This window comes from Megascapheus bottae, chromosome 10 (assembly GCF_031878675.1).
Source record: "Megascapheus bottae isolate mThoBot1 chromosome 10, mThoBot2.hap1, whole genome shotgun sequence".
Lineage (NCBI taxonomy): Eukaryota > Metazoa > Chordata > Mammalia > Rodentia > Geomyidae > Megascapheus > Megascapheus bottae.
The window spans coordinates 23,878,005-23,899,570 of NC_143518.1; the positions used below are offsets into that span (position 1 = coordinate 23,878,005).

Genomic DNA, 21,566 nt, shown 5'->3' on the forward strand with positions numbered 1-21,566 from the left:
GACTGGCCTCCAGTCCAAGGCTATTGAGCTGTAGAAGAGAAAAATTGTTAGTCCAGCCTGACTTCTGGACAGGGTTTCAATACTTTTCATATCATGATACAAGAAGAGGGAGCATCCGTAAGGACAGTGTGATTAGGGGAAAGCTGTAGCCCCAAAAGTCATGTTCAAAGGCACTATTTCTCCCCACACTTGGTGGAAAATTCCTGACAGATGTAAATTTCTCTTTGGATTTGTTGATAGTTTTTCCTGCTGGGCTGATTCCTCAGATGGAGACAGTTCAGGGTATACTGAGAACAACACTGATGAGGTGTGATGTATTGCATTAGGCACTTGATATAGTTGTCTGGACTAATTCTTAACAACTACCCTGGGTGGTTAAGTGGTGTCTTCTCCAAATTGTACAGATGTGGAATCTGAGTTTTAGAATTTATAAGACTCATTAATTTGTGGATCCCATTGGATTCTACCTAAGACTGATTATTAGATGTGAGGCAGGAAGAGAAACTCAATGTCACCACACACTGACTGCCCTAACAACAAATAATAGCCTCAACCAGCTTTATACTCTCCCTTCTCTCTTTTTCACACATGCAGACACACACACACACACACACACACACACCTAAAGGTGTGCCTCTTTTTTCAAATACTGTTAATACTCAGTGTCCGCATGTGAAGATGGAAGCTGGTAACTTGAGGGGATGGGTAAGGTTGGGAGAGATGAAGAGGGAGAATGATGGAAAAGGTGGCAATGAAACATAACCCTAGTTACTCAGGAAGCTGAGCTATGAGGATATCAATTCAAGGCTAGCCTGGGCTGGAAAATCTAAGAAGCTCTTTTCTCCAGTTAACCAACAAAAAGCCAAAAGTGGATCTGTGGCGCGAGTAGGAGAATGCTAGCCTTGAGTGAAAATGGTCAAGGATATTGCCCAGGCCATGAGTTCAAACCTTAGTATGAACACACACACACAAAAGACACATGGTACCTATAAATGAATATGATGAAGCACTAAAAGTCCTTGAAGCTAATAATGGTAATGATGATAATAATCCGGGTTTTTTGCAAAGCTAGAAGCACATGGGTCTCCTGAAGTCATGCCCTGGCCATTGCAGTTTCTTCTCACAGTACACACCAGGCACAGCATATGCTTTCTTTACTGCTGAATGATGCTGTAGGCGCTCAGCACGCCTGAATGCATGAACCAGCTACAGAAAGAGTAATGGTGTAAACAGATGGACCATGGCTGAGTGAGAAGGCCCCCGCTTATCTTCCTGCCTTAGAGTCCTCCACATGCCCTCCTCTCTTCTCAGGGTGGCATGATTGCTCTCCTGCTCTCCATCTTGTGTCTGGTGATGATCCTGTACACTCGCCGGCGCTGGTGCAAACGTCGCCGGGTCCCCCAACCCCAGAAGAGTGCCAGCGCAGAGGCCGCCAATGAGATTCACTACATCCCTTCGGTGTTGATCGGGGGCCATGGTAGAGAGAGTCTGCGCAACGCTCGAGTGCAGGGCCACAACTCCAGCGGCACCCTGAGCATCCGCGAGACGCCCATCCTGGATGGCTATGAGTACGACATCACCGACCTGCGCCACCACCTTCAGAGGGAGTGCATGAACGGAGGGGAGGACTTCGCCAGCCAGGTCACTCGCACCCTCGACTCGCTCCAGGGCTGCAACGAGAAGGCAGGGATGGACCTCACGCCAGGTGAGGGGGGAGAGAGGGTTAGGGCGGTCGTCCTTGTCTGTCCCACCCATTTGGTGATCATAACCGGGAGGCGGTACCAGGTATCCTTTCCAGGTAGGCTGTTTTCTAACATGAGTGGAAACGGAATGTACATTCCATCCCTTTCCATTTGGACCATCTGTCAGAAGCAGAGGACCCTTTATAGACAACAGAGAAGTGAGTTCTGTCCTTTTTAGGCTGTAATGAGCCATCCTCTAGGAATGAAGGAGGTGGAACGAAAGAAAAAAAAAAAAACACGTGTAGAAGTTGCTGTGTATCATGTATTTGCCTTGGCAGCTTAATTCTAATTTTCCAGTGAAGTGGAAGGATAATGTTCTCTGTTTTTTTTTTCCCCCCTGTAATCCCCAAGACTTGGGTTTGCGGTAGTTTTATTTGTATTATTTTGTCCATGCTTCTGTGGTCTGTATAAAGAATGCCTCTTTTTTTTTTTTAGAAAATAAAGAAAGGAAAAGAAAGCACCAAATGCTTGATTTATCTATGGAGACGCTGGTTAGAACAGATTTGCACCTTATCTAGAAGTTCAAGATCAGCAGAAAGGGAAGGATTGTGTTTTTATAGACTTGCCCAGCTTTCTTTCAAACAGCTATGAATAAGCATATCCCAAAAGGTAAACCTTGACAGTGAGTTTTCAAGGTACTGCCCAATTATCTTTGAGGAAAATGGATTCGATACTGTATTCCAGTTAAGATAGACTTGGAAGAGTCAAATCACATAAAAGTGATAGGGAAAATCTAGATATTATCTAGAACAGATCCTAGACATATCTAGACAAAAGTCTAGAACTAATTCTTAATAAGACTTAGAGACTGAGAACTCTTTGAAAATGGGAAAGACAATATGTCTTTAACAACTCTATTTCCCCCCCCCCCCAGACCACATGGTACTTTCCTAGGGCTACCAAATAGATATGTAGTAATCACAGGTTACATAATCAAATGCCTTTAAGGGGCCAGAAAGATTACACAAATTTATGCAAAAGATAGTGGTCAAACAATAGGGAATGGTATACACTGTGTTGAAAAAGAGAGGTCCTGTTCTGCCTGAATGCACACAACTGCAAATTCTTTTAAGACTCTGCTGACCCAAATAGAATAGAAGCTTCTATTTGTGTCTAGCCAAAGGGTGGCAATTGGTGACTTTATCAATATAAAATGATTGAATTGTATTTTCCATTGTAATCATTTTATATACTCCTTCTCCCATAACTTTGTAGCTCCTAGAAATCGAAGTTTCTGTCTCTACCAGTCTCTCACTTTCCAGTTTCCTGATTTAAGTTCTATGAATCCTCATCTCCTTCACACAGATTTTTCTCGCTCTCACTTTATTTGGACTTTTAAAGATTTCATCTTGATTTTTCCTTGTACAGGAAGTGACAATGCCAAACTGTCATTGATGAACAAATACAAAGATAACATTATTGCCACCAGCCCCGTGGACTCCAACCACCAGCAGGCCACCCTGCTGTCCCACACCTCCAGTAGCCAGAGAAAACGGATCAACAACAAAGCAAGAGGTATCCATGTCTCATGATAGAGTTTCTGATGGATTGCTGTCTACAGCAAGAAACAGGACAATTAATACCCTCTGTTGTTATTTTTATATGCAGCTATAAGGCTATGCACTGGCACAGTCTTCTTTCTGGATGCCATTACATGCTATATATATATATATATATACACATATATATATATACACATATATATATATATACAAAAATAAAACCTTAAATGTGCAAACTTTTTGGTCAAGTACTTCTGACAGCAAGACTATATACTTAGGACATAATTGGACAACTATGAAAAGATGTGTATAAACAGCAGTTCATCACAATGTTGTTTAAATGAACTAAAAATTGGGGATGGCTTAAATGTCCATCAACTTGGAATTACCTAACTACTTGGGACATCTGTCTACTGTCCATTGGCTTACAATATCATCATTAAAATGATAGCCTGGATCTGTATTTGTTAATATAGACAGTTGCCCACCCATCTATTGAGTGGAAAAAAATGAGGTGATAAAAGATAAGCTTCAATATAAATTGCATTCCAAATGATTTTAAGTGGGAATTAATCCTTTGCCTGTTTCTGTATCAAAAGAAAAGATATGGGAGCATATATAAATTATATATATATATTAATAGTAACTGAATTCTAGTCTGATGTAGAGGAAATCGGAGATTTCTCTGAATATCTTTTTATATATCTTTTAATATATTTCATTTTTTGCATTTTGTATACATATATAAAATATGCACACGTATATACATTTTATATATGTGCATAGTATATGGATGTCTAAGAACATATACTATTACATATACATATGTACACACATATGTGTGTGTATATATATATTTACATATATGAATAGGAATAGTGTGGGACCAGTAAAAATGCAAGATTCTAATACCCTATGTTTCTATCACTTATTTGCAACTTCCTATCAGGCAGAAGGGGATATCTACCTTGCTTCCTTTTCTGTCTTCCACCCCTGTAGGTCGTCTGGTAGGTGAATGCCAGGAATGTTTCTAATTGTGGAAACACAGGCTGAGCAGGGTTTTAGTGATCGCTGCCATAAAGGTCTACTTCTCCATAAAAATCCAAGTCTGGATGCCAGAAAGCCTATATCCTTCTAGCTCTGTTAGATTTTCAGTCAGCCCACTTTCACTTTTACAGATTTGTTTTCTTCTGAACTCACCCAGAGATTTGGGGTCATGAAGACAAAACTGGAAGCATTGTCTTAACTGTGCTTCTTTTCATTTCAGCTGGTTCTGCATTTCTGAACCCCGAAGGGGACTCTGGCACAGAGGCAGAAAATGACCCTCAGCTCACCTTTTACACAGATCCCTCCAGGAGCCGCAGACGCAGTCGAGGTAGGAAGGATGGAGCCTGGGCGGGGTGGCAGGGGGGTGGGGGGGGGATATAGAGGATAGGTCTTATGTGCACCAGGAGCTGGAGTGAAGGTAGGGCCCCAGAGGACTTTATGGACATGAGCCACTCTCTGCAGGAAGAATGTTTGGACCACAGCTGGTATTTCCTCCTAAGGAAGAGAGAAGACTGTAGAGAGGAAACCTCCAGAGAATCATCTCTCCCAGATAATGGCACTCTCAAACAAGTTTCCAAGTTGTTTGAAAGGCTATTTCTTGGTCAGAAGACTCTCAATTCCTTCTGAAAGCCACAGGAATCCTATCTTGCTATTTAAACAAAGAAGATAAGGTTGGGAAAGTGTGTTCCGTGCATCAAATGTCTCATATTTATACCTCATGGCTTATTTAGTCACATTGGCTTTTGACATTGAGCTAGGCAGGGGCTGGGGGGCTAAGTGGTTGTGGAATGAACCATCTGAGACTTGAAAAAATATGTAATTTTCTTTGACTTTTATGTCCCTATCCAATATAAACTAAGGACTGAAGCCTCCAGACACCTCCTTTCTCCTGGCAGAGTTAAGGAAGCAAATTTGTCCTCATCTGTCCAGGTAGAGCTGTCCTTCCATGCAGCTACAGCCTGTACCACTCTATGCTGATATTTAGGGCTTTCTGATGTGACTCCAGTAGCTTAGCTGCCATTCTTCATGGCTCTATGAGAGTCATCCCTGAGGCAGTTCTATATGTAAATGCCAATGAGCACCATGCTTTACTTACTGTATGATATTGGATAAGGGCAACGACTTCTCTGAACTTCAGTTCCTGTCCATTTTAAAGGAGATAATAATAACTTCTGGGTGGAGCTACTGTCAGAATTACATTTTATGAAAACATGCCAGTTTGTTTTGGCCTCTGCCAAAGCAGTCTGAAATTCCTATTATTACTGCTCTAACTTTCCCCAGTACAGCCTCGGGTTTCTACAGGGCATCATCTTAAAAAGCTGTACACAGAATTCCCGTGAGCTACCAAGAGAGTGTTTGATTGATGTCACCTAGTGCTCCACTCAGTAGGATTTTCTCCAGCCAATACTTAGCTGCTGTCCCCTAAACACACATTTCAGCTATAGCCTTTCTCTACATACATTCTCATCAAACAGAGGACCTCCTTTCCTGAAATTGGGAGGAGGCATTTTAGATCTAAATTCCAACTCCTGTGGTCTTCGCTGCCTTCAGCCTTGAACTTCTCTTCACCATTTTCCTGAAGAGATCAGTGGAGCTCTGGGCAGCCTAACTTCTGAAGCCTCAGTTTCCCTGAAGTGAGAATATGATCCTCAATACATATTTAGATAGAACCAGTATTCAACAAAGGCCCATCCATTGTAAGCAAGGCATGTCCTGATTTAACAAAATCTGATATAAGAAAACCCTGGATAAATATAGAGTGAGTTTCTTTGCAGTACAAAACAGTTTATTTTAAATCCCCAGCTTTCCTAGTACATCAACCGTGGACTGCTATTAAGTAAACTATAAGCAGATTAGGGGTGGAGAATACCTAATTATTTTTTCCAAGTGCCTACCAAAGGGTTTTGCCTATAATAGATGTGTGTAAGTATTTGTTTAATTGGATTGGATACATCAATCAGTCCAGCAAAAACATTTTATAACCTCCTTGCTATGGGTCAGGATTTATGGTGGGTGGGAGAAGCATGAAAATGTGGCACAATGATAAGGCTTTATTTGTTAATATTTTAAAAAAAAAGCAAAATAAGCACTCAGAGAATACTTAATTCTACCTGGCTACAAAGAAGAAAACAACCAGAACTGTGTGCTATACAATGTATAGAATTTCTTGAAAGAGAAGCAGTCCAGGAAAAGAACACAGAGGAAGCCTTGAAGAAACAAAAGGATGTGGTTGTTAAGGAAGTAGAGTTAATTCAAGGCAGTAGCTCTAGCCAGCTTATAAACACAAGTACATACAAATACTAGGGATGGAACCATAGAACAGTCTAGGGCCAAAGAATTATCCACATGCTATGTTATCCAATTAGTATTGTTTCTGAGAGCAAACAGAATGCCACTGTTTTGAAAGACTGAAGCTAAGTCAGCCAGATTATGAGTTGAAGGTCCAGTTAGAAGAGAGAAAAGAATATCAACAGCAAGTTCTTGCAATCACAGGAGAGCAATGGCAGGTGCTTGTAAACAGCTAGGTCAAGGTGTATTAAGAGCTGTAACAGCAGGGTGCATAGAGAGTAGGAAGAACAAGGGGCAAGTGAGAATCTGATCTTAAAGGTATCAGAGAAGTATTTAGAGGGAGATGGTATTTGAGCTGAGACTTGAAGAGTAGGTGTGTACTGAGATGACAAGGTGATAAAATGGCCTTCTGTGAAGGAGGAAATAATATGTACAAAGTCACTGAGACATAAATGGTGAAGGCCTAGACAGAAATCAGCAAATATTTTATTAAAATGAAATTCCAGTGCAAGTTTGTGGGTTGCATAGGAAATAAAGCTGGAAGACCAGCAGAATCCAGGGGTACCTTGGCCTCTGGGTTCTTGTTGCAGGGGCTTTGGATCTGCTCATTCAACTGTTTGCCATTGGTCAGCTCTGCTTCCTGAAGGCTTCCTCTGGGGGCAGTGTGGTTGGGTGAGAGTTGATTTGAATGAGATAAAGGGGTAAGAGAAATTTTGGATACAAAATGTAAAGAAGATACAATGGCCTTTACAGAAAGAAGGTGAGACTTGTGAATAAGAAGGAAGAGTTAGATGACAGAATTCTGTAAGTTGAGGAACCAAGTAGATGGCAGAATCTTTTCCTGGAAAATAGAAATAGGCAGGGGAGCATGGTTCAGGAGAAGGTGGCAAGGCTAGTTTGGAATATATTACATTTTAGTGCCCAAGAGAAATTCTGGAGGTAAATCTTCTGCAGAGGCCTGGCTGGGCTGGAGATTTGTAAGTGTGGGGAAATAATCTCAATTTCAAAAGGATACTAACATGAATAAAATAGCTCTAACTGGCAAGGACAGAGAAATCAGAAGCTACCTACAGCTTGCAAGTCTCCTCTCCAGTTATTGTTGACATATGCCCTTGGGGGAACCTGTTGCATAAAGACCACTCTTAATGTGGCCATGGACCAAAAACTCATCCCTGTGTTCCTGAAAAAAGAAGTTTCCAAGGCTCCCTGGGCCCCCCAAGAGTGAATAGCTCATTGGTCCTGTGATCTGGAAATCTTACCACTAGACCAGTGTTTAAATGATCTCTATGCTTAGATATGCACCACAGATTCTCAAACCTTCTATAGGCACTGCTTTCTAGTTTTCTGGTCATCATTGAATGGTGGGAGCTGTGTAAAGCCCTGGGTATGGACACCTGACACGTAACTGTCTCTTCCTCGGGGGTAGCTGTTTCTAGGAGCTTTATCTCTGTGACATGTCTTTCCCACAACTGAAAAAAAAACTTTCTTAAAAAACTAAAAACAAACCTTCCCTACAATCCTGCCATACACTCCTGGGCATCTACCCTGAGCATCATAACCCAGGATATGATAAGGACACCTGCTCAGCCATGTTCATCACTGCACTGTTCACAATAGCCAAGCAATGGAAACAACCCAGATGCCCTACTACAGATGAATGGATACAAAAAATGCGATACATATATACAATGGAATTCTACATTGCCACCAGACAAGATAAAATAATGTCAGTCACTGGGAAGTGGATGAAACTAGAGCAATTCATGTTGAGTGAGATAAAACCAAAGGAACAAAAGGCACATGGTCTCCTTGATATGTGGATATTAGATCCACAAGAGTGATTAGTACAAGAGCAATGATTCAGTATTCGGGTACCCAAGGTTATGGATATGGTCTTGGAAATATAAAGGTTACTACATAGACGTAAAAATCTATGATGGGCTATATATTCTGTAGACATAATGTTGTATTATATTGATTGATATGTAGCTATGATATACAAACCCTCCACTTAATTTAAATTATGTCCTAAAATCTATGTGTCAGTGATTGTATATAGAGATTCCCTTCTTGAATACATGTTTGTTAAACACGATATTTGAAATAAAAATCACTGTTAATAAAACCTTTCAAAAAAAGTTTAATTACTGTACAGAAGTGTCTTTAAAGAAATAAAACAGTGAAAGGAATATAATACATAGGCAACACTTCATGTGATGCCTGCCATAATGGAGACTAATATTGCTATGAACAATAAGTATTCACAAAGAACAGAAGATTCCAAAAGACATACAATATTTGCTGCCTAGGTTTCTTACACTCCTATGTATATATAAAAGATTTTCCTGCTCACTACTGTTTTATCCCTTCTACTAAAAACCTTCCAAATAACAACAAAATCAACCTCCAAAACAAACATTCCAAGACAAAACCTACTCTTTCCCTATTCTTTGTTCCTGTCTGCCTGGAGGTGTCTTTTATCCCAGCTGGAAATCTTTTCCCTCCAGAATGTTCCACCCCAGAACATTCTGGGGGTGACATCATTCACTCATTGGGGAACTGACTTTCATTCTGCCCCATAGAACATGGTAGAATTCTGGTACAGAGAGCATATACCAGCTCCTCCGCCTGACCAGGAAGAAACCTCCCTCCTCCTAGAGACTTGGTGCTTTGGAAGGATGCTCTTTACTGTGGTGCCCCTGGTAGACAATGGTGGAAATGAAGCTTTCTTTCCTTGGAAGCATCTCAAGAACAGTGTGGGTGAGATGCTGGCTTTGTGACTTCCCTTGAGAATCTAACATAGGCACAGTGCAGGCAATTTGCAGTTGACCCAGAAGGTCGTTAGTCAAATTCCCTTTTTCTGAGACGTGCATCCACCGTGATGTTGGGAAGGATGCAGGTTATTGAGGGTTGTGCAGTCTGGGGGCACTTTCTTCCTGCACTATGTTAGGTGTGTCAGCAAAACCTCAAGTTGTGATTCTGCTGCCAAGGATTTTACCACCATGTCTTGCTTTTTCTCACTTTCAGTGGGTTCTCCCCGAAGTCCCGTGAATAAGACTACCTTGACCCTCATCAGCATCACCAGCTGTGTGATTGGCCTTGTGTGCTCCTCTCATGTCAGCTGCCCGCTTGTCGTCAAAATTACCCTGCATGTCCCGGAGCACCTGATCGCTGATGGTGAGCACTTTCTGTCCAAGAATGTGATTGCCTCCTCTTCCAAAGAGGAAGGCTTTCAGGTTGAGCAAGGGATGGAGAAGGCAAGGGTCACTCTTCTCTGTTGTGGTGTGTGTCTAGGGAGGTGTGAGTAAACCCAAATGAGTAGCATTTAAGACGACATTGGATTTCCCACAGATGAAGTAAGAAAGCCAAGTTTTAAAATAAACTAACCAAATCACCTCCTTTTCTCTATATGCATTCTGGGTTTTTTTTTGTTGTTGTTCATTTGTTTCAAATAACTCATGGACCACAATGGCTGCAGGTAAGGTAGACGTTGACATTTCCTCAGCCTTTGAGGAAAGAAAAACCAAGTAGGATAATGGAGATGTTTAAGGATTAGCCATGCTTTGGTTTGTTTTGCCCAGGTGAGAAATTACTAATCACATCAACCTGCTATAAGCCTAGAATCAGAAGCAACCATTTGCTTCTATCCAGGGGGACCCCAATAAAGTGAGGGAGTAACATAGGTTCTGAGAGTCCCTGCATTATTTAAGCCTACATCACCTAATTGACTTGTTAATGTCTGCTCTCTCCATTGCTGGAAGGCTGGAAACAGGTGGGGACAGTTTGCAGTGCTAGAGGGCCTGCTATTTCATGGCAAGTGAAGACAGGCAGCAGGTCCCTGTTTCTTGGACGAATGCCATCGCCTGTGGCGGGGTCTGATGGAGCTATGCCATGGTTGTCACAGAGCTTCTCTGTCCTGTATCCCTTAGGAACACTCTGGCAAGATGGGACAAGGCAGGACAGAGGGGGATGGTACAGCTGAAAGGCTGAAATGTGCCTGCTCACAGCAGTCTATGTGACAGCCAGACTTCCATCTGCTGATCCCTTGAGCCGGTCGTGGGTGCTAATGACAGTCTAGGACTTGAGCGAGTAATGCTTTCAGACTGGGACTTATTCTGTCTTCTGTGGTTTGTGCGTGTGTATTATGTGCACACACACAGGTATAACATGCATCCTCTCTGTCGCCCTGCAGGGAGCCGCTTCATCTTGCTGGAAGGGAGCCAGTTGGATGCTAGTGACTGGCTGAACCCTGCCCAAGTAGTTCTCTTCTCTCAGCAGAACTCTAGTGGGCCCTGGGCCATGGACCTCTGTGCCCGCCGGCTTCTAGACCCCTGCGAACACCAATGTGACGCCGAAACTGGTAGGCAGGAGCAGCGGGCAGCGGGTAACTGTCAGAGAGATCATGCCTCTCACAATCACTCTCTTGTAATTCAGACCCTCTCTCCCATCTCCACTGTATTCCTCACCATCTCAAACCTAGGCTACCTAAGGTGCTTGCATGTAGTTGGTCCACTGAGCATGAAACTGTGGGAGAAGCCTGGGCTAGGAAAACCTAATTGTGGCCCCACTGCCAAAAGATGAGAAAGTTATTAATGACTTCCCTCGCTCTTTCATTCTGTCACTAACTACTGAGGCTAGGCATATTCCAACGACAAAAATCATGCATGCTTATCATAGAAAATTTGACATATTTAGAAATGTGTATAAAAGCAAATGATAGCAATCTATATTTCTATCCCCTGGATAGATCATTTTAAAATTTTTTATGTCTTCCCCAACCAATGTCTTTTCTCTGCATGGTATTTAGAGGCTTCTAAAAAGCATTCTAAGTCTGGTAGTTTTCTGACTTATTTCACTTACCAATCTGTCATTTTTCATTTTTCTAGAATCGCTGAATAATCCTTTGTAATATAATTTAATAGCCATTTGATATTCATTGTGTGTCTATATCGTAGCTCATTTAAATAGCCCTCCATTATTTGGCATTTAGAATGCTTTAAATTTTTCATTTTTATAAATATTATTAAAATTAACATCAGTGCGCATAAATGTAGGACACATGAGCAGTTATTTTCTTTAGCTAATTACTAGGGAGGGATTACTGGAAGAAGAGTATATATAGCTTTAACTGTGCTATGCTATCAAAAAGCACTGGGCTGGCTCTAAGCAAGGGCCCACATTCAGGGCTGCAGGGATTAGAGTGATCCCAATGGTTCCAGAACTCCAACTTGTGCAAGAGCATAGATTTTTGTTTTCTTTTGAAGTTTTTCAATAGCGGGGTTTGAATTCAGAGCCTCCTGCTTATTAGGCAAGTAATCTAGCACTTGCGCCCCAAACCCCTCCATCGCAGACCTTTCGCTTTTCAGCTTTTAGATAGCATCTTGTGCTTTTGGTCAGAACATCTAGGATGTTGATCTTCCTACTTCTGCTTCCTGAGTTGCTGGGATTGCATTTAGGTTCCACCACACCCAGCAAGAGCACAGATCCTTATTCCATACATCACCATAAAAAGAGTGTTTATAGAGACATGTTTCCAGTAAATTAAGTACCATGGATCCTCAGAAAAGTAGTATGTTTCCTTAGACTAAAGGAAAGATAGAGGATGATATCCAATACCTCCAAGCAAGATGTTCCTCGAATTAGGAGGCAACCCTTCAAACTGTCTATCCATCATGTGCAACCCTTGCAGCACACACACACACACACACACACACACACACACACACACACACACACACACACACATGCACACACACATTTTAGACACTGAGGTAGAAGGATCATATCTGAAATTTTATTTAAGATATCTAATGGCCTATACTTATTGTAGCTCACCACCAAATATCTATGGAAGATTAACAGGTAACTGTGACCTCTAAAATGTCCATGTTCTCAGGTTTTAAAGTTACTTTAACGTGGGCCCATCACAGAGATTCTAGGCCCCCATATGGAGGAGAAAGTACAGCATTTGAAACATCTGATGTCTAAGGCTGTGCTTACTTGCTGCTCTTCCTACGCTGTCAGGCAAACACCAAACCAAACAGATGGACTGTGCACCATGCCCAAAAGCTAGTGCGCACAGAAGAAATTAAAAAGAGCTAATCTCACAGGTGGGCCTCCCCATGCAACTGAGCCAGCCTCTGGTACTCTCGTTCTCCAGCTGGTTTGGATTAGAAGGATTTGGGCAATCTTACATGTTAAACTCACTTCTGAGAGAAACATGATCTCCAAAGACCTCGGATACCTCCACTTGGATCCCGAAGAACTGGAAGCACCCACAATGACTTGTGTAAAGATAGGCCTGATGTTCTGTGCATGGCAGAGATGAACTACCTCCTTCCTTTTGCCTCAACATAATTCCTGGAGAAGTCACTGGATTTTCCCACAGTCCCATGGCCACCAAAAGTGAGAGTCTGTTTAATCTATCATGAAATCAGAGCAGAAGTGAGATCATAAAGGGTTGCTTAATTTCCCTTGACATGTCAGATCCGACATATCTGTCACTCAAAAACCTATATAGGCGACAACTGTTACTGAGCATTCCTGTTCTGTGTGCCAGGAAGTTGCTTCCTATCAACTCTTCAGTCCCTTCCAGATGTCTCATTTCTAATCCTCCCTAAAAATGACTTGGGAAGCTTTTCCCCTGCAAATAGCTTCCTAGTATCCGTAGCAACTAATGAATTTCCAAATGGAAAGCCGTGGAGGAAAACTAAAAATAAGAACTCAAACCCCATAACAGCGCTAAGGTGCAACATCTTCATTCGGGTAGCAGCTGAGAAATGATGCTGAAAAGACTGTTATTTTCATTAATGCTGGAATTGGAATAATTGGAACCTCTCCCCCACACCCCTCCCTCCGCCCTGCTTCTCCGTGCACATGGAATGATGTGGTCATCCCACACGCTCATCAGTAAGAAACTTTATCACCTCCCACACTTCATCCTAGAGCCTTTCTCCAAAGAGCCAAGTGTGGGAATTGGCTTCAAGTCAAATTGACGTTATTTTTGCAATCTTCCAGCTAGCTAGCTTACTTGGAAATGTCAGAGTGTTGGGACATGTGCTTTCCCAGCCAGAATGAGGGGTCTGCCCATATGGATGTACATGGCTGTATAAGTGCACTTGTATGCATTTTCACACATGCATGCACATACAAGTACATAAACACACAAGGACACAAACACAGATGCTCAGTCATTGCAAAAGAGCAACGTCTAGTACCTAACACTCTCTTAGGTATCTTTCCAAAAAGTGTACTAAAGCTAAGCAGGTGTTTATCCATCACCTGTACAATACTGACCAATACCGATGAAGAGAGACAGAAAAAACAATGAATGCCTAAAGATGCCACATGCCACATTCTCTGCATGTGTTATGTTTCCTGAAAATGGACTATAATCCATCTTCTCACATTATTTGGGTGCTGGTAGCTCACATCTTTGACCTTAGGTATTCAGTAGGCTGAGATCTGATGATCATAGTTCATTTCCAGTTCAGGCAGGAAAGTTTGTGACCATCTTATCTCCCATTAACCATGAAAATCTGTCAGTGGAGCTGTGGTTCAAGTAGTAGTGCTCTAGTCATTAGTGAAAAAGCCAACAGTGCCCAAACCCTAAATTCAAGCTCCATTTACTTACACACACACACACACACACACACACACACACACACACACACACACACACACACACATCTACATGTTGACTTTACAATGTTCTGCCTTTTCTGGGTGGTCCCAGCTTAATCACAGGTATCCCTTGAAGTGGAAGACAAAGAGAGGAAGAGGAAGATTTGTCATTCTTTCTGTGTCCTTCCAGCCCAGCATACAAATATTGCAAAAGTTGCAAAGACCTGTGGTAGCCCTGGAGCTGGAGGAAGCTTATTGATCTGCTTTCCAGTCCAGCCTCCTTGTCCACTGACATTCTAGCAACATGCTTTCTGGGAGCGATGGAGGATGATGGGTACTCATAGCCCAGGTCCTCGAATATAGTAGCCAGTAGTAAAAGTTCTATTAATCATCCTTGGACCACCAACTTTCTAGTTACATGTGTTTGGACCTGACAAAAGATAGACGTGTACCCTGACATTTGCTTGTCATTTCCAATCTCTGCTGAGCACTGCTGACCCTATTTTAGTCGATGTCCACAAAAATGTTGTCCATTCTAGCACTTGGTTATTTGACAACTCAGGATGCCTCTGGGATAAGTTCAGCCTGCAGAGAACTTTACCAAATGGACTGTAGTCCATCTTCCACCCATCCTGCCATGACGGGGAATTCTGTAGAAAACAATAAAACAACAGGAACTCTCATTAAAAACATAAATACATCCATAAATAAAGATAGGCTGGGTGCTGGTGGTGGCTCCCACCTGTAATCCTGGCTAGTCAGGAGACTGAGATCTGAGGTTCGAGGTTTGATTTGAAGTCAGTCTGGGCCAAAAAGTCCCTGTGAGACTCTTTTTTTCATTTAATCACTCAAAAACCAGAAGTAGAGCTGTGGCTCAAGGTAGAATGCTAGCCTTGAGCAAAAAGAGCTCAGGGACAGTGCCCAAGCCCTAAGTTCAAGCCCATCAGCAACGAAAAAGATAGATAGCACTCATTCAGAGTTCATCAGATGTCAGTTACTTTGCTTTACTTAGGCAAATTAACCCATAATAAATCTATGAGGGAGATGCTAGTTTTATCCCTAATTGACAGAAATGTTGACTAAGTAACCTAAACTAACAGTTAATAGTCAAATTAATAGTCCAGTCAAATTCCAAGCTCAGGTTATCTCAATCTGGAGTTCATACCTCTGGCCATTTTACAACCTTACCTAACCTTCTGGAAAGAATTGGTGTGGAAGATTATTCTCTTTTTGAATAACCAAAGAGGGCCCCCAGTCCTCTGATGAATCCCTTTGCCACCTATACACTGACATTTCTTCTGGGATCTTCCAAGCTTGGCTTTCTCAGTTACGTCTTCGGTTAGGTTGATCTAAGTGCAAAGCACCTAAGACTAACATGGCTCAATGCTCTGCTGTATCTTTGCGCAGAAGGACTTGTTCTGCGTTTTCTAACGACTTTGGTTGTGACTCTGCTGTGTCCGTGTTATGATGGAAACTTGGGCTACTTCATTTCAGTGCCTTTTTATTCTTCACTCTATTCTGAATCTTTGTCTCCTGGGCAGCAGGAGAGGCTTTGTTGGACACCTACTTAGCTTCATAGCCTTTTTCACTTCATACACCCTCATTGCCTTTTTCAAGATGCATAGCTCTTATGCATCTGCAAGGAGCACAGGTTTCAAAGCTAAATCAAGTTTTAGTCAATGTCTAAGATGTTCACTGAAATCCCTTCTTTCCTAGGTCTTTCTACAGGTCAAACCTAACCATGTAGAGATGTATAAATCAGCTGAGGGACATTGGATCAGGCTCCCAGACAAAGCAGCCCTCCACCACTTGCTTCTCTAAATCTACAAGTCCTCTCTAACTTTCCCTGGGTTTTGGTGAACCCAGTTTAGCAGGATAAATTCAGTTCCCATTTTGTCTTTGAACCTGCATTGCCTACTAATTTCAAATTCACTTTCAGGATGTATTTTAGATATGTTTCTTTCCACTTCTCTTTCCAGAGGTATATAGAGCTGTTTGGCCCTGGTTCTCTTAACTAGCTTCTCCTTAGGAAATGACTGTTAGGCAAATTAGATACTACTCAAGTCCAAATACCTTGCAAAGTTTCCCTGTTTAGGGAATGTATAACCAGTTCTATTTAACGAAAGTCAGGGACTAACCAGAAACAGAGATGACTTGGACTTTTGACCGTAATTTTTGTGTTGAATTGCGGGTAAGCCCATTTGCCTGAGGAGCCCCAGCCTGGATGTCTTTCTTTTGCCCTTGAATGGTACTTGTTCTTCAGTTCTTTATTTGTAGAATGGGAAATGACCACGGGAGATGGTTTAAAATGTTTGCCCTCTGTATACCAAGCACAAACAGGTGTACTGGTCTCCAGACCCCCACATCAACCTCACTCGGCAAGCTTCTCTTCTCTGGCCATGCAGTTGATACAAGACACATTCTTTCCTGACGAGGCACTTCTCGATGGCCATGACACGTCCCTTCTTTGGATTCCTATGCACATCGCCACAGAGTCCACGCCTCATGTGTTCCCCACCATCTGTCACAGCAGATGCAGAGACTGTAACACTTCTAGCTTAGGAGGGCATCCAACACCCTTGTGGGGGTCTTTAAAATTCACAGCTAACAGTCGGAGCCTGTGCTTGCACAAAACCCCTCTTAAAATCGAGATTTAGCAGTTGGTTGTCATAGCAACTTTCCTCCTTAGAACTGAACTCCTTCCTCTCGGTAGAGATGGCCAAACTGGTTTTCAGGAGGAATTCAGAAGAACCAAGTATGGTAGGTCCTGGAAATGAGGGTATGTTGGGAGCCAAATTTTGGATATCCTCATACTCTAACCTGATGCTTTGGAAATGCCTGTGTCTCTGACTTTGGGCTGCATATGCCATTATATGGAGAAAAGCTTTGTTTGATGTCAGCAGTGTGTCTCCACATGGCAGTAAGTGATGGAAGCCTCATAAGGAGATAATGGCCATGAAGACAATTGCAGAAGGTAAATGCTCTCTACATAGAGTAGATATTGTCATCATTAGGAAAATGGGGCTCTGCTTGAACTCTGAATTGTGACTGCATTTATTTTTACATGTTTTGTAGTAACTAGATATCAAATGTGGGAGAGAAGTCCTCCTCCTTTTTTTTTCTGGTCAATACTTAATTCTAGACAAGGTGTCTAACTGAGTCCATTCTAAGATTCAGAAAGAGCTGTTGGACAGCATCCTGAAATTGCTCTCAAGTTGTTCTTTGTTGTTATTAAGTATTTATTTTTATTTCACAGTGCTAGGGAATAAACTATTAATAAGCTTAAGTATCTGAATCTTGGGGATGGCATTTGTAAACTTAGGGTAACCTCTTAGTTAATTTGACTTTCATGTGCAATATTTATGACAGACTAACTTTGGCGAGCTCAGGTGGTGCCTAGCTGGTGTAGTTTCTTTTTTTTTTTTTTGCCAGTCCTGGGCTTGAGCTCAGGGCCTGAGCACTGTCCTTGGACTTTCTCAAGGCTAGAGCTCTACCACTTGAGCTTCAGCACCACTTCTGGTTTTTGTTTTTGTTTTCTATGTATGTGGTGCCGAGGAATCGAACCCAGATCTTCGTGCATGCTAGGCAAGCACTCTACCACTAGGCCAAACTCCCAGCCCCCTAGCTGGTGTAGTTTCTAGTCTAGAGTCCACACATTCTTTAGAATTGAAGCCAGGTTCCTAGTTCATTCTTTCACATGCTCTCCCCTGGAGCTTGTCTTCATCTTTATCTTCCTGGTATTTTCTTTCACCAGGAAAGAAGTCTTCATTGGCAAGTTAGCTCTTGGCCACCTAATCTCATGCCATGCTTGCCTGTGTTTTACCTCTTAGTTCCCTGACCGTTTCTAGATTCAGCTCTTCACCAGAAATATGGATTTTTCTGAGTCAGTGGGGTTCACAATAATCTATAGTGTGGAACACAGAATTTGCCATACAGGAAACAATATACTGGTCTTCTAATAGTGAGTGAGGGTTTTTTTCTCTCACAAACTAAGAAATTACTCATTTTCACTCTGTTCCTCAGGACACTGAGCTGAGACTGAGCTGAGTAGATGAGGGATGAAAAGGACTTGCTAATGGCTAGTTTTGTTTCGTTTTTTGTTTTTGAGGTCTTCATGGTCATCCGCTTGTAGGGCAATCTTGAAGGAAGACACAGATAAGATCCTAACAAAAATCCCAGTGCTAAGAGAGTACATACCCTTCTCCTTTAACTTTGAGGCTCCCTTCACTTCATTTTGTTGGGTTTTATCTTCAAAAAGAGGAAAAAACATTCAAAGCTATTCTATTTATAGTCTTATGAATGTTTCTTTCTTGGGACATAAAGAGACTGTGTGCCTATTATCTCCTTGGGGTATGGCACCTTTATAAATTTGTAAATTTGTTATTTACAAATTTCAGGATGCCACATGCTGTTATTTCATTCTGTTATAAATTACACCCCAACCATTAAAAATGCAAACAACTATTTAGTGTAACTTGTCTCAGTAGTTTGAATATAAGGCTATGAGTATAAACTATGCACATGAACTGTAATTGTTCATCTTTTTGAGAGTTTTTTTGGATTTATTTCTATAATCAGGTTTAGCTGATGGACTATTAACTTGATTATTAACTGTTATCTTAGGCTACTTAGTCATCATTTCTGTCAATTAGTGATAAAAATAGCATCTCCTTCATCGCTTTATTGTGGATCATCAATTACATAAGTAAAGCAGAGAAACTGACATCTGATTAAAGTTTTCCTCCTTGAAAATGTGCTTCTACACATGCAGTTCCAAAGCATTCCTGGACCACTTGGTACACCAACAGTAGAACTAATGATCAGGGAGGATGGTCATATCTTAAAAACAACACAAAATGGTCCTCTGTTTGCCAGCTCCAAGATAAGTAGCTGTTTTCATTCCACATCTAGAACAGAGTTTCTATAAAATTGCGTTGTAAGTGCTGCAGTTGGTCTGTGAAGTAGCAGGGTAGCATTGTGGGAAAGTCCATAGACAGACAAATATAGGTACCCATATTAACTCTGCCATCTACAAAATGTTGACAAATCCTTTAATTTTTCCAAGTGCCAGTTTCACCCATCATCATAATTTAACTAACAATACACTTTTCAACATTCTTTAGAAATATTTGACACAGGAGTTCTTCTCTACCTGTCAGGCTACTGAGAAGTAAGAGACTGAAGATGAAAAGTTCCTTTCCTCAAAGAACTGTCGATCTTTATACTTACAAAACACATAGCATAGGAGCTTTGCAGATGTTAGATTGCTCCACTGGAGTAAATTACCATGCATTAGAATGGTGAGATGGGTCGTGTCCTGAACGTAGGCAGTGGCGAGGGGAAGGTGTGATAGAGTGGGATGGATTGTGTCATTCATGGTACTAGTGGAGGCAGAGTTGAACCTAACCATTTCATATAATTTTTCCCCCAACACAGATATGTTAATTAATTCACTCACAGTTCTCTTTCTTCCTCCTTTCCCTGCTTCTAAGGGGAATGCCTCTGCTATGAAGGTTACATGAAGGATCCAGTGCATAAGCACCTTTGCATTCGGAATGAATGGGGGACAAACCAGGGGTAAGTGAGGGGCTTAAGCTAGTGGGTTTCTACCTCTCTCCTCCCTCACACAGACATTCTGTGGTGCCATAGTGCTTGGAGGATTAGGCCTAATGGGTGGGTGTATATCTCACAGTAAATGGGTAAAAATGTCACCATGCATTTCCATGTTTATGCCACCCAATGATGTCTGTATAATCCTTTTCTCCACTGATAAGTCAAGAGACCTTGTCTCTGGTTTGCAGCCCTGCGGTTTCCAGCTGGAATCTGAAAATCAAGCTGTCCCTCTATTCCCTTTCACACCATTGCCAGCCATGAGGATTCCACAGGCAAAGCTTAACTGATGATTTTGCAGACATGCAAATCCACGCAGATTCAGCCCCAGTTCTCACGGAGCTTGACGTATTCTGTGAGGAGAAAGGAGTAGAAACTTGTTCTCATGCCCACAGTCAGGAGGGGTGACAAGCAAAGACTATTAAGAGTGTTTTGTTGCCTGAGCTTCAGTTTACCACTTTCTGTCAGACTTTTGCTTTTTCTGTCAGACTTTTGCTTTCCCCCAAGCATACATGACTAGGACAAAGAAGCTACTTTATCTGTTTCTTTTATTTATTTATTTTTGCTTTATACATTTTGGAATGTTTTTGTTGTGGTGAAACAACACATCACATGAACGTCATCTTTTCTAAGAGTGAGATGTTGTGGCATTAATTATGTTCACCTTGTCAGGCATCCATCACCATTATCCATCTGGTATTCATTTTTCAAAGCAAATTTGTACCTTGAGTGCTTACTTTCTGCATTGGCTGCAGTTTGGGAAGTGGGTGGAGGAGAAAGGGACCAATAAATGCTAACCAATAACAGCAATCAACGGAATGGCTATACAAGAAGGAAATCTGGGAAAAGATAATTCAGGGAGTGGTTGCTGAGGTGCAAATCAGATACTTGTATGCAGTCTGAACAGGTGATAAAAATAAAGTAATAATGTCATTCTGGACATTGCTATGGAGAACTCTCATCCTGAGGTAGATTGTTACTTCTTTCCACGTGAATCTGATGAGACCAAACCTGGTATATTGAATATAGTTCTGGACTCTCAAAGCAATAAATATAGTGACAAATGGGTGAGAGTTTGGAGAAGAGTAATAAAAATGATTGAAGAGCCCAAGGGAGTGATTTATGATAAAGGGATGGAGGAACTCAACTCTGAGGACTTAGCCAGCTGATGACTCGTCAAAGCGTGATCGATGCCCATGGATGTAAGAAAAGGGCAAATGTTCTGGAACCAGTTGAAGTTGAGGAATAAGGACAAGAGGAAATGAAGTTAGGGAAAAGAAATCTGAATCACAGGTCAGCAAACTTGGGGAAGTCAAAATGCCATGAATTTTTTGTGTTAGTAGAAATGAAGGATTGCCCAGCTTCAGATGAATTTGAGCTCTTATCCGAGAGGCTGTCCTCAAAATTTAAAGGAAGATGTTTGCAGAAAGGTAAATACATCTGAAGTATTGAAAGATGGGTGAGATGAGCAGAGGACTAGAATAATACATGTCAAGTAGGATATGAGTTTAGAGTGCCATTTACTATCTGCATAGTTCTTTGACACTCTTAACTCCTGAAATGTTTGCACAATTACTGTGAGCCAGCATTTAAGCTTCCATAATAGCCAAGAATTTCAGTTGACCATGATTCTCATTGAATAAAATAGTAAAAGGCTGAGGGATAACCACTTCTCTCTCTCTCTTTGCCTGGAAACTTGCTGTTGAAAAAGAAACAACACAAAACTACAACTACAAAATATCATTTTCCTTTT

The 21,566-nt window shown here is 41.6% G+C and overlaps 1 protein-coding gene across 2 annotated transcripts in view; it reads left to right on the top strand.

Moving 5' to 3' along the window:
- Positions 1–21,566, top strand: part of Astn1 (astrotactin 1) — a 299,981-nt gene that overhangs the window by 133,332 nt on the left and 145,083 nt on the right. The window contains exons 3-8 of one of the 2 annotated variants that reach the window (XM_090340377.1): positions 1,312–1,705; positions 3,111–3,257; positions 4,512–4,619; positions 9,608–9,757; positions 10,773–10,964; positions 19,696–19,780. In XM_090340377.1, coding sequence (XP_090196503.1) covers positions 1,312–1,705; positions 3,111–3,257; positions 4,512–4,619; positions 9,608–9,757; positions 10,773–10,964; positions 19,696–19,780 — 1,076 coding nt within the window. The remainder of the gene's footprint in view (positions 1–1,311; positions 1,706–3,110; positions 3,258–4,511; positions 4,620–9,607; positions 9,758–10,772; positions 10,965–19,695; positions 19,781–21,566) is intronic. The other variant, XM_090340378.1, reaches the window with a different exon arrangement.